Source organism: Tamandua tetradactyla, chromosome 4, assembly GCF_023851605.1.
Source record: "Tamandua tetradactyla isolate mTamTet1 chromosome 4, mTamTet1.pri, whole genome shotgun sequence".
Lineage (NCBI taxonomy): Eukaryota > Metazoa > Chordata > Mammalia > Pilosa > Myrmecophagidae > Tamandua > Tamandua tetradactyla.
Window position 1 is genome coordinate 109038658 of NC_135330.1, and position 14583 is coordinate 109053240.

Here is a 14583-nt window from a genome sequence, read left to right on the forward strand (position 1 = left end):
AAAACAAAGAAAGTTATGACGCAGAAGTGGAAAAATATTACAGTGATGCCACTGCAGGGCACCATACCAACAGAGGTAGACTAACAATAAACAACATAAGTAAATTATTTAGCATGTTGCAAGGTGAAAAATTCTATGAAAACAAAAAGCAAGTAGAAGTACTGTGGGAGGGAGACAGGCTGCAGTATAAAACTGGGTGATCAGGGTAGGCCTTATTACTCCAAACTATGAAATTTAAGCAAAAACTTGAAGTAAGAGAAATTGCTTCAGGCAGAAGGAACTAACAGAACAAAGCTCCTAAGGCAGAAGTGGGGCTGAGTACGCCAAAGGGATGGAAGGAAGCCAGTATAACTGGATTAGAGTAGAGGAGGAGAAAGGATAGAAGCAGATGAGGTCTCAGAGATAACCGAAGGTGGTGGTAGTCAGGATTTATAGAGCTGTACAGGTGATTAAAGACTTTAAATTCAATGTTTACTCACAGAGAGACAGGGAACCACCACAGAGTCTTGAGCAGAGGAGTGATATAAACCAGTGATTCCTAAATAGGGGACATTTTGCCTCCGTGGGGGTTATTGACAGCGTCTGTAAACATTTTTGTTATCCTAACTAGGGGGATGCTGCTGGCCAAGAATGCTGCACAACATTCCACAATTCACAGGACAATCCCCTACAATAAAACTAACTTGGCTCAAAATGTCAAGATTGAGAAATCATGATATAACCTTATAATTGATATAATCACTCTGGCCTCTGAGTTGCGAATACGTTGTAGGACAAACGTAGGGAAAACATTTATGGAAGTTATTTCAGTAATCTAGGCAAGAGATGATGGTGGCTTGCACCGAGGTGTTAGCAGTGGAGGTGGTGAGAAATGGTCAACATTCTGATTATATTTAAAGACAGAACAAGATTAGCTGATGACTACATGTGGGAAGTGAGGAAAAGTCACGGATGACAGTTCATCAATTTTAACAAGGAAGGCTGGAGTTTCGGTTTTGGAAGTGCCTATAAGACATTTATGTGAAAATGCTGAATAGGTCGTTAGATCTAGTCTGAAGTTCCATATAGATTGGGAAGGGACAAACAAATGAGGCTGTAGTATCATGAAGTCTGATGAATTGTATTAAAGAGGAAAGATCCACTTTGTCAAGTGCTGGAGACAGATCAAGTAATATGAAGAACTGACCACCAGACTTAGCAACATAGACATCTTTATGACCTTGACAAGAGCTTTTCGGTGTAATCACAAGGGCAAAAGCCTGATTAAAGTGAGTTTAAAAGAGAAAATAGGGAGAAAAATTGGAAATATCTAATAGAAAGCACAACTTTGGGAAGTTTCACTGCAAAGGGAACAGAGAAATAGGATGGTTGCTGGTAGGAATAGCAGAGTTGAGAAACATTTTTTTTTGTTTTTTGGTGAGAGCAATTATAACGTGCTGATGTACTAATGAGAACAATCCAAAAGGGAGTAAGAAATTGATGATGTGGACGACAGAGGAAAAATGCTAGCGTGATATACTGGAGTAAGCAAATGGGGATGGGATCTAGTACCCCAATGGGGGTACGGCATCTAGACAGGAACCAGAAAGTCTGTCTCTTCCTCTTACAGATGGGGAAGCAGAGTATGTGGGTAAAGATGAGAAGCAAGAGCATTCTGCTGCAGATACTGGTAGAGATGTGGAGCTAGAAGTTTGTGGAAGGTTTCTTCTAGTTACTCCTCCATGAACTTTTTCCTGGTCACAACAACCTCATCTCTCCTTCCTCTAATTTTGTATTGTATTTATTCTGAATCATTTGTTTTGGTATTTGCAGTCATGCAGTATTTGCTTCAAATTCATATATCTTACTCTAAAACTCAAATTAAGTTTCTCAAGTGACATATTAACTTACTTAATTCTTTTAAGAATGCTAAAAACAGCTACTATTATTCTCACCATTTTTCAGAGGCGAAACTGAGGTTTAGTAGTAGAGAATTAGTCTTTGAACTCAGGCAATCTACTTCAGATTCCAAGCTCTTATCTACTTTGTAGGTATAGAACCCACAGGTATTTGTTTTCTAGTATCTTGTTTCACAACATAATTGAGATATCATTTGGATAAAAACAAAAAAAGAAATGTCTCAATTACTTATGAAATTAAAACCACTTTTTTGCTGAGAAAGAACATTTAAAATGCAAATATAGAATATAACTAAATTAATCTATGTTGACAAAAAATTAAAACACAAAGAAGAGAAATATAAGTAAGTGGGGTTCTCAGAATAGCCTGATAACCTAACCACATATGCCAACCAATTTCTTTCTTATTAGGGAAAACCCTGTTTTCTTTTCTTTCTTGAACATAGACATAACTAAGAAGGGCTGCAGAGAAAGGAGACTGCGTTTGCTATCTGACACTTCATACTGGTGTGTCTTCTCCACCAGAATATAAATTCCTCAACAAATTTGTTTTATTATCTCCAATCCCTGGAACAGTACCTAGAACACGGCAAACGCTCAAAAAATATTCACTGAATGAATATCATCAGAAATACATGTATTCTTTTAGTCTTACTGGAATGCTTTAACACCAAGCTTTTAGGATTCTGTGACAAACTCAATTTCTACAACCTTTGCCCCCCTGTTACTTTCTGCAACTTATTTTTTTTTTAAGAATTAAAATTGTCTTTATTTGCAGATGACATGATTATCTATCTAAAACATCTGATGGACTCTACAAACAAGGTACTAGAACTAATAAGTGAGTTTAGCAACAATCATAAATTGAAATTAAAATAATAACATTCACAATAGCATCATGTAACCTACTTTTAAGGTTTCATTCTGAATACAGAACTACTACTCAACTTCAAGTTCTTAAAAAATAATATATATGTGTAACAGTTTGAAAGTATTATGTACTCCAGGAAAAGCTATGTTTTAATTCTAATCCAATCTTGTGAAGGCAGTCATTTCTTTTAATCTTGATTTCTCATCACTGTAGGCTGGAAACTTTTGATTAGATTATCTCCACAGAAATGTGACAGAACCAATTGTGGATGCAACCTTTTGATTAAATGGAGATGTGACTCTACCCATTCCAGGTGGGTCTTGACTAGTTTACTAGAGTCTTTAAAAGGGGAAACATTTTGGAGAAACCTCAGAAACGACACAGCTAGCAGCAGAGCTGACAGATGCTGACACTCAGAGAACAGAGACATGGAGGTTTAGAGATGCTTGGAGCCCAGCAGACATCTCCATGAAATGTTAAGCAAGCCAGACCTGCAGAGAGCCAAGGGAAGCCAAGAGAAGAAAGTCAGCCCCAGAGCAGCAAAATGAGGAGCCCCCACAGGAACAGAGGCAGAAAGCAATGGAGTCCAGGAGCAAGGGACTAGCAGATGCTAGCCATGTGACTTCCCAGATGACAGAGCTGTTCCAGACATATGGGCCTTCCTTGAATTAAGGTATCTTTCCCTGGATGCCTTAGTTTGGACACTTTCATAAAGCTTAGAACTGTAAACTTGTAATTTATTAAATTCTCTTTTTAAAAGCCATTCAATTCCTTGTATTTGCATTCTGGCAGATTACAAACTAACAATATATTGGTTATATTGGTCAGAAATATATTTCTGACCATTCATTCAACAAATACATATATAACACCACAAATACATACATACATACATATATATATGCACATACATATATATAGATAGATAGATAGATAATCACACACATATATACAATGTCAGTTAAGTGACCACAACCTCATTTTCTCCAGTTCTTCCTGTTACTCTGACTATACCACACCTCTTTATCCTCATATAAACCTCTAAGTCCTGCTACCTTCCAGCCCCCAAACCCCCCTCCCTTGAGATTAAGACTGGTTTTCAGAATCTTTGAAAAATTTACTGACCTCAATGCTGCATGCTGAACGTAAAGGTGAAGTGAAATATTAGGCCAAGCTCAAAAGAGAAACTTGAAACTTGTCCTAAAGTTCATATAGGCCTTTCCCCCATATTATGAGATCTATAATACTTTCCCTGTTAGATCCCCTTTCATCACCAAAACAACTCACATTCCATAAAAAAAGTTAGGGGAGCCATTACAAGAAAGGCAGATGGAGGAAACTTTTGATGTTCCCTTTCAGGAGAGTCATATTCAGGTAGTCTATAATTTTTTCTTCACAAATCACTCACTTCATCACTAATATATAACTGTTACTCTTCCCTGTTCTACAACTGATATTCTTAAGGACTACTAAGTTAGTATTATTTGTCAGTGAATTAAGTTCCTTCTACTCCTGTTACCATTTCTTTCCATGTCCTCATTTGCTGTTTTTCTGTTTCCCCATTTGATACCTTAGTTCAGTTGAAACATATTTCTGTCTTCATTTAATACAGTATATCAATATCTCACAATCTACCTTTTTTGTTAAAACTGCAATAATAAGGCTCAATAAGAGGGAACAGATCCCCAAAATGGCTATTGTGCTTATCTATGAGTAAAATGAATAATCTTGGTATACGGACCATATATTATTATCTTTTCAAAAGCTCTGAGGCTTTTTTGTATTTTCTGTCTGGTATGCAACAACTGAGGTTGTTGGTTAAGTATAAGTAGAGGCAGAGACAAAGCATTAGTTATAGGTGATATTTGCGAATGATGTTTGAGAATTGTTTAAAAATATTCCAGCAATTAAAAAAAAAGGTAGTAGGCGGGCCATGGTGGCTCAGCAGGCAGAGTTCTCATCTGCCATGCAAGAGACCTGGTGCCTGCCCATGCAAAAAAAAAAGGGAAGGCATGTGTGATAAAACAAGATTGCCAACATGTTCCTAATTGTTGAACTGGATTATGGGTACATGGGAGTTAATTACATTGCTTGTTCTACTAGTGTATAACTTTGAAAATTTCCATAATAAAAAAGTGAAAAAGAGAAGATGCATAAAAGAAATAGTAATCTATATCCTATAATATATACATACATACATACATACATATATATATATATTCAGTATTTGTTAAAGTGAGTCTTTTCACTTAAATTTTCCTAAGGAAATAAGATATAATAAGATTTGTGCAAATATTCAAGATATTCAATGTGCCCTTGCAATTGTAAAAGAAAAGTTGAAAAGAGCTTAAACAATCACAAGATAAGAATGATATAAATCTCAACCTACTGATACCACAGATTATACAGCTTTTTAAAGTTATTTAAATATGTATATATTTAAATATGTATATATTTAAAAATATATACATATGTTTTAAAACGTATGTATTTTTGAAATATATTTAATTTTACAGGGAACCAGTTACATTAAATTCTATAAATATACCGAATACAGTTTTGTAATTAGATAAACAAGCTAAAGGAAATATGTTAAATATTCACAGAGAGTACCTCTGGGTTGTAACATTCAGTGCAAATTATTTTCCTTGCCCTTTTCTATACTTTAAGTTTTCTACAACAACCAGGATTTAAAAAATTTTAGTGATTAAAAAAAAGTGTTCTTTATTACTAAATATATTTTCCAATGTCCTGTTCACAATATAATTAATATTCCTTCTTTATGTTTAAGTTTATGGGGAGTAATTTCATTCTGCTATTTGCATATTATTTTAGCTTTAGTCTCTGTATATCATATTGGGCAGCATTTTCTATTGTCAGTTAGTAACGGACTTTTTAAAAAGTGATGTTTTAAAATGATCGATATTTCTGATCCAATGATAAAAGTTATGTGTATAACTGAAAAATTCAGTCTATTTTTCCCATTTACCCTTCTTTTGACAGAGAAATTTTATACCTATATAATATGAACTTTCTCTTCAAAACTTAAGATCAACAGAATAAAATAGTTCACATCTCCATTATTGTTGAATAGAATGCTAAAGTATCAGAGCAATAAAGTACAAAAATTGTGAAATTAACAATACTACAAAGCTCTTGATCAAGAAGAGAAGGGGAGTACAATGCAGCAGGCAATTTTAATAGCAGGTATGGACTTTGCAAATTTCAAACAGGAAAAAGAGAACCAACAATTCCTGAAGTTACTTAATGTTATTCTCAAAAATGAAGTTAAAATAGATATGAGATGATAAGTTCACATTTGAAGTGCTTCGCTACTTAACAGGGACATGAAATTGGTATGAAAATGACAAATTTGAATGTTAACACATCCTGGGTAAATCATATTTTCTTCATATGTTTCTCCTATTGAGTACTTTCATTAAATCTTGATCTTAACCTTAAATTATGATCTAAGTATCCATGTCACCTTTTAGGCCTTTCATTTTTCTGTCCAAATATGTTTCTAGGTATGTAGTAGTATTAGTTATTTCCTCAGTGATGGATCTAAGCAGCCACAACACTGGGTTTTTATTTTTATAGTCCCTGCATGTAACTAACCTTTTTAGGATATATAAATTTGCTGAATCTGGTTAGTCTGTACGAAGTTATCATAAACATGATGAAATAGCAAACACATCATTTGACCCTTCTGGGATCAATGGGCTTAAACAACAGATACACATAATTAAGCAAGGGATGAAAATGATAAACTTGTTGCTACAAGATGAGATCAGGGCACAAAAGTTTAAATGATGACTACAGATGGTAGCTATCTGTGGGTTTAGTGTGCATGTGTGCATGTACGTGTGTGTGTGTGTGTGTGTGTGCTCCTTGATGCCTGCCGAGCTAAATACCAGCTGCACTTATCATAGCCATTATGTATCTTAATATTTGACTCAACTTCCAGCTTAGAGATTTGCAAAAACTGTTGCTTATGTGTCAAGTTCTGGACAATTATCAAGTACTTAGCTGTGCCTAGAACCTGGCTCTTAATGGTTAAGTATTTTCTAATATCAGAAATTGTGTGTTGGGGTGGGGGTGGTTTTGACAGTGATACGAAAAAACTAGAATATAGTCTTGCGTAGTGTGTATTTAAATTACTCCGATAATTATGAAACTAATTTCTGTCTCCTTATTGCCCCATATGCTTGCAAATGATATATTTCTTGGGGATCATATTGATCTTAAGTTAAGACTGATAGCAGCAGCCCAGTAACCTCACTTAATACTTTCAGTAAAACTGCTGTTAAAGTTGATTCCTTTTTTTGAGCATTACTTATGGGACATGACAATTACCACAATATACAAAAATAATGAAAAGGCAACTCTTATTCTCAATGAACTCAAAATTCTGTAGGTAAAATATATATACAAACATACAATTATAATATTAGTGCACTACCAAGATGTGGTGCAAAGTACTTGATCTAGGCCTTCAGAATGGTAGAACTTTAAAAGGCTAAGATGGGGGAAAGCATTTCAGGTAGTGATAACAACATTGATAAACCATGGAGAAAAGAAAACACCAAGACAGCATGTGAGAAGTCATGTCTGGCTGCAAAAATGGCATGTAATTCCAAGTATCAATAAAAGGGTTTTACAAAGGCAAACTAGCACAGAACTGTGTAGGCCTTAAGCTTAAGAAATCTAGACTTCATTCAATGGACAAGAACCAACTAATGGCTCTTTAGAAGCACAAAAGTGAAAAGCAGTACCATGATAATTTTGGTGACTGTTGGTCTATAGATACAGGACTTCAACTTAAATGATTTGATTTACAAATATGTATGGAGTCCCTAAAAGATGACAGGACTGTTACCTCTCTGACCTCATTCTCTACTAGAACTCAGTCCAGGCACCCAGGCCTCCTTGCTGTGCCCAGGCACACTCTCATTTTAGGTCACTTGCACTGGCTGCTTCTGTTCCCAGAACCCTCTTTCCTCAAATATGTGCATGGCTAATTGACCCACCGGTCCTTCAAGACTTCGCTCAAATATCACCTTTTCAATGAAGCCTAATTTGACCACACTGTTTAAAATGAAACCAACTCTACTTACTGTTTTTCCTCAGTATCATTCACCATCTAAAACCTATATAATTTACTCATTTATTATGTTTATTGTTCACTTCTACCCACGAGAATGTAGATTTCACAGGGACAGGGGTCTTTGCTTCTTTTGTTCACGGAGATATCCCAAGCACCTAGAACAGTACCTGGCATTTGTGAGCACTCAATAAGTATTTGCTGAACACTATTGAATACAGAAACTGTAAGAATCCATAATCTTCTCAGAAAAGAAAATTAGTTATACAGTGTTATAAATACATTAAAAAGAGGGATATATTTAAGATGCTATGTCAGCTTGTGGGAGAGGCACCTGGAAAGGTTCAGGAAAGTTACTTCTAGATCATGACTGAGTGAAATGAGATTTGTCTTGATTGTCCTTATATCACTAGCACCAAATAGAGAGCTTAGTACATGGTGCCCTTCAATAAATGTTTGTTGAACTAAACTATGCCAGAGTGAAAGAGAACCAGGTATGAACTTTATGTGAAGAAAGGTCTGTAAAGAAGCAGCCAGAAGAAGGAATCACGATAGCATTATTTTAAGGAAGTCCTGGGGTAAATCAGATCAAAGGCATCAAATGTTCAGAAGTCAAGCAGGATGGATTAGGTTGGAGAGAAAATTTTTGGATTTGGTACTTAGCAGGTAGTAGTTTTAGAAGGGTAGTAAGGGAAGAATGCAGGCCACAATAAATATTCCAGCATAATCAGAGAGGAATTAAAAGAGGGCTTGATGAGAGCTTCAAGTGCAAATCAGGTGCCAGGAAAAGAAATAGGCTAAAAAGAACTTGAGGCAATGAGTGCACACTACAAAGAATCTCAATAGGGGAAGAAGCCAAACACCTATAGATCTTATAGCTTAATTCAGTTTGCTTGTTCAAGTAAATCAGCCATACTTTATTCTTTAAGTCAGAGCTTCCCAACAGGTGTGAAGTGATTTTGATCACCTTAGCCCTTAAAGTTGCAAGTATACATTTACATTCTCCTGTACTTCATCAACTTGCCATAGAATTACTGGCAGTTTCTGTGTGCCAGTGTCTGAATTAAGTTGAAAGCACTGTCTTGGGTTGTTTCTATACCACGAATAATTTAAAAAATATGTTAATGTAAGTACCTTTACAACTTAAGATTTTACTTACATTATTCACATTTTCAAGGAGATAAAGCTCTATAATGAATTCCCTTTTATAATTCAAAATTCAAAGACAAGGCCAAATGATGAGTGCTACCAATCTAATTTTTTTCCTTCTTTCCAAATACACTAAAATAATTAAAACAGATTTACTAAAGATATACTATACTGGACATATCTCTGGTAATCTAGAAGCACTTAAATGGTACCTATGCATTAGAATTAAAGTTAAACAGAATAACTTTACTAACACTTTTATATAGATATAAAACAGAAAATAACATAAAAACATACCTGTGGGGCATATCCAGGAGGTACATAAATAGGAGGTACAGAACCATTTGGGGACATCATTGGAACCTGAGCAGGACCTGAATGGGTTACAGAAATGATGTATAAATTCAAGATTGCTTAGCAAGCTAATCTGAATTACACTTAGAATAGTTCATCTAAACTAAACACTCAAGATAACAGCGACTGTATTACCATGAAAACAAATTCAGATTACTCACCTGCTACGAAACAGTGCATGGATTACCTTTTACCTACAGGTGTAATTTTCAAACTTGCCTGGTGATTATCACAGTCACCTAAGGAGCTTTTTAAGCACATCTATTTTCAGGGTTTCCTAGAGGTTCTTTTTGAGTATGTTTACAATGGGGTCATCAATATATTTTACTTTACAAACATCCAAGGTGATAATCATGATGCTACAAGCTTAGAAACACTGACCTAGAGGAAAAGTAAACTGAATATAAAATCAATGAAAGGTACAAAAGGTTTCATTCAAACACACACCTTTTGAATTCTATATTCTGGGCTCAAGAAAAATAAGACCAGTTTTAAACTAATGCTAGCTTACTTCGATTAGTAATTTAATTGTCTCTAGCTTTCTTGATCTTAATAGGTGTCTTAGTATTGATGAATAAGAAGTTTAGTTGAAGACCAAAAAGAAGTCCCTGAAATTTTTATTTGTAAGCTTAACAAAGGAAATAAACATTTATTAAGCTTCAACTGTAAGTGCCAGGGACTGTGGGTTCCTTTACATATTGTCAAATTAAATCCTCACATCAAGTCATTAGGGCAGGTTGTTTTTTTTTTTTTTAGCTAGAGTAAGTAAATTTAAAAAATTATTGCTGATTACGTTTAAAAATGCAAAACTATGTAACTGCTTTGAGTTGCTCTTTTTCTAGAACTAGCAACACATAAATACTATGCAGTTATAATTCTAATCATATTCTCTTCTGACAGCCACTAAAATAGTTTATAATTTAGTGGAACAAAGTTCTATTGTTCTACTTTATCCTTTAGTTGTACTTAAGTGTACTACTGAAAAAACCAACAAAACAAACCTAATCTAAGATAAACCAACAGTAAATATATTACTAGCTATAATCCAGGAATAATAATGATTAACTCACTTCCCTGCAAAGTAATGATTTCACTCTTGCAAACAAAATTTCATATGCTAAAGCAGAAATGGTACATTTAGATTTTTAAAGACAATTAATTAGTCATATTTAACATCTAAATTTTGATATAAAGTAACATTCAACACCAAAGACATAAAATCCCTTCAGTATAAATAAAGTAAAATCAAGTATTGATGTTTAGAACTAAAGCGTTTACAGCACCCTTTTTGTTGCTTTTCATGGGTTCAGGGAAGTGGAAAAGCTTTGTATATTTAATAATGCAAATGTATGATTATTTCCTTAGTTCTAACAATACTTTTCAATTTAGGAAGTACTGAAAGATTAACAACTAGCTCTAACAAATTCACAGGCAGTTGAGTGGGGGGACTGTGTTACAAGGAATAAGCCACATCAGTTACAGACTGTACCATTAAATGCATTACCTGGCAAAGAGTATCTTTGTCCCCATAATAATCTACTTGTTTGAGCAAAATCTATCCAAAATCATAAAGCTACTGACTATTTTTGTGGGCATACTTTCTAATTCAAAACAACATCCTGCAGAAGAGAAAACAATCCACCAATTATCCAGAGGAGAAATTTAGAAGACCCCCACCCCAATTCCTTAAAAAGTGCCATCAATAACTTGGAATATATTTCATAAGTAAAAACTGTCTTTCTTCCTTTATAAGCATATATTCACATTTAAACGGATTTTTAGAAATAAAACTATGAATTTGTCCAAGAGTTTAAATTCTTAAAATGCAACAGGGCTGATGAAGTACAACGTATGTTTTCTAAGCAAGCTTTCACAATGGCTTCCAAATATTCTGATGCCAATTTTCAGAATTTAGTTTAAAAAGAAAAACCTAGTAAAACAAAGGTGCTGCAAAGGTATAGTCTGCGTAATATAAATATAGCCCAACTCTAAATAAAGTCTAACCTTTTGAAAACTAAATGGCAAAAAACTTAAAATATTTTTGCAGCAATTATATTTGGCATGGATTCTATTTTAAAAAAACACACACAACATGATTTTAGATTAACACAATGCTTTCTATGTTTCAAAATAAAAGCAGAACGTTCAAAACAGTCAGCAAATCTTACCACTCATTTTGTTTTTAGAGCAGCAGCAGAGAACACGAAAATCCAACAAGGAAACAGCCTAGTACACGTTAACAGCTTTAATTGGAGAATGGTTTCGGGTTTTTTTTTGCAACGCTGTAAGAGGAAAAGATCCTTTGACCGAGTCACGTGATAGGATCACATGACCTGCGGAGACCCGAGGAAAGCGGAGAAAGCAGGGAAACGTTCTGGGCTGCAGCGTTTCTGAGAGAGAAAATGTTTTCTACTGTCACTGCCCTGAATTTGACCATCTCTCAGACTTCCTCATGAACCAATTTAAAAGCTCAACAAAATATATGTGCTAAAAATATATATTTGATTTAAAATGATTCTCCTTGTATTCACTTTCTTCCGGTAACACCCCGAACACTATCTTCTTATTGATATTTTATTTATTGAGCCCGCCTTTTTAATTTTAACCGTTTGGGATAAATATAATATTTATTCATTTAAAAGACTAGGATTGAAATATCAATATTTTACGTGATTCACTCTCCATACACAATCCTGAAGGAATGCCCACAACGTACAAAAAACTGACTAGCATACAAGCTTGATCAAGGCGTATGCCTCTCAAATCAATAAAGACTACTACTTTAATTGCCGGGCTTACTTTTTTTTTTTCCTCTAGATTTAACCTGGACGCTAATACAAATGCATGATAGATGGCATTCTCACTCACGTCCATGAGATCTAGTTCAGGCGGCAAAAAGGAAAAGGCAGGACAAGCAGGTGAGTATGGACACCTTCCCGAAGTTCAGAGATTTCTACTTAAGCAAAAGTAGAAAATAGGAAGAGACCAAAGATGAGTTTCAATAACAATATAAGGAGAGGAAGAGGAGAAGAAGAACTTTTAGAGGTTTTTTTCATTGCTTTAGTGCTATGTAAATTCAGAGGAAATTTATTAATAACTGACAATATACGGATAATGGTAATGATTTGTAACAAGTTTTATGATGGAATAGAAATGGACTTGGTAACTCAGAAGATGTAAGTTTTAATAACTACTTTAATATTTACTAACAAGACAGTTTACTTTTGAGTCTCAGTTTCCTTCTATAAAAAGGATCAAATAATCAACCTCATAGCACTATTATGAGAATCAAATTAAAGCACTGAGTACACTGGCTGAGAGCAATCAATAAATAATAGCTATTATTATAAGTAAATATATTATCACTCAGTGTTTTTTAAGAAGACAGTTATGGGCGGGCCATGGTGGCTCAGCAGGCAGAACCTGCCACGCCAGAGACCCGGGTTCGATTCCTGGTGCCTGCCCATGCAAAAAATGAAAAAGAGAGTTATATAGTGTTTACTATGTACTAGGCACCATTCGGAGTGTTTTTACATGTTATCTCAATCCTCACAATAACACTGAAGAAGGGACCATTTATATGTAATGAAAATGAAGTACAAAGCAGTTAAGTAACTTGTCAAGGGAATACAGTAAAAGGCAAAGTCAGGATTGTATAGTAAGGCTGTATTAAAGAATATATATAAACAATGTTCAAGGGCACTGTCTCCCAAAAGGGTGGAAATGAACTGGCAAGGGATAAGCTACAACAGTAGGTCTCAATAAATTCATGCCAGACATCCCAGAGGATGTGAAGATCCCAGAGGACTGAAGATACTAACGGACCATTCTTACAAATGGGACATGGTAACTGTTAACTTTTAAGTGTTTAACTAAAAGGCAGGGCTGTCCTAAAGAAAAAGACTTAAGACCAAAGAACTATCCTGGTCTCAACACAATCTGCTAGTAAATGTTACTCAGCCATCCAGTAAATCCAACCATACCTCTGATCATCAACCTTTAAACAAAAAGCAATACCCAACAGCTTACTTCATTTTATCTCTAGATCTTTGCACTATTATGTTCATATTTCCCAACTTTCTTTAAATGATGACTTTCCCAGTCCTTTCCATTTTGCTCACTAGAACCTTTTTTCATTATAAATAAATCCCTCTATTTCCTCTTTTTTTCCCACAGAATATGTTTTCGTGCTTCCCTTAAATGAAACCTGGCTCTTCCACAGGACACTTTTCCAGCAGCCCCGATGAGCAGAGACTTCCCATCCTCTCCTGAGGCAGTATTGATGGTCTCCAGAAACCCAAAGATTGGTTCCCAATAGTATTATTATATTCCTGTTTCAAGCTTGAAAGTTTCTTTTCCTTTGAAGTCGTGCTATATAGGATTATCATCCTCTACCCTTTCTCACTGCTGTCACATGCAGTCCTAATTTACTAAGAACTGTGGTGCTGTGCTCACAGATTTTTCTTTTACCTTGCCTATCAGCACAATGACATCAAGGTTCAAAACCCAACCCCAAATTTTCTTGAACTCTTCTTTGGCATTCTATTTTTAGCAACCCATATTCACAGACACATCCTGGAAACCGTCACTTAGAACTCCACTATTTCATTTCTGAAATCTTAAAAATTTCACGTTTCAGTCTCTGGCTACAACTCTCTCATTTCTCCAACTGTCTTTCTTCTACTAGATTTGTTCTTCTCTCTCATAATGATCACCTTTTTCTCCTGATCCAAAACAGCCTCATTTCCTTATCCATCAGTGCCTTCCTTTTGCGTCTTTTCTCCTGAAAATCCCCACCTTAAACCAATCCAGATAATTACCTTTTTTTCTTTTAGGCCTGAAATGTAAAAATCAATGGTACTCTGGTTATCCTTATAAATTTAGTATCTCCACTTTTAACTTGGCCTTTAGCATTGCTCAGGAATCCTTTCAGGAATCTGTCCCTCATCAATAACTATCCTGTTGTTTTTACAGTGATTATTAGAGATTCTTGCTACTCTTTAAAGGTCAACCTGACTTCAACCACATCTCTCAGTATGAAATCGAACTTTTCAATATCATTTACAAACATCTCACCCTTCCTTCACATTCAGAAGAAGCAGTTTTCTTTCATCAGATCAGGGCTTTCTCTTTTTCTATTCTCGATCTGATCTCCCTTTCCTCCTTCACTGGGACTCTGCTCTATTGGTCATTTTCTTCTTGTACAT

General features: G+C 35.0%; 1 protein-coding gene across 6 annotated transcripts in view; it reads right to left on the reverse strand.

Moving 5' to 3' along the window:
* Positions 1 to 14583, reverse strand: part of FNDC3A (fibronectin type III domain containing 3A) — a 254767-nt gene that overhangs the window by 60214 nt on the left and 179970 nt on the right. For 5 of the 6 annotated variants that reach the window (XM_077158213.1, XM_077158215.1, XM_077158211.1 and 2 more), the window contains exon 4: positions 9320 to 9396. In XM_077158213.1, the coding sequence (XP_077014328.1) occupies positions 9320 to 9396 (77 nt within the window). Of the gene's footprint in view, positions 1 to 9319; positions 9397 to 11544; positions 11676 to 14583 lie in introns of those variants that run through there. The other variant, XM_077158216.1, reaches the window with a different exon arrangement.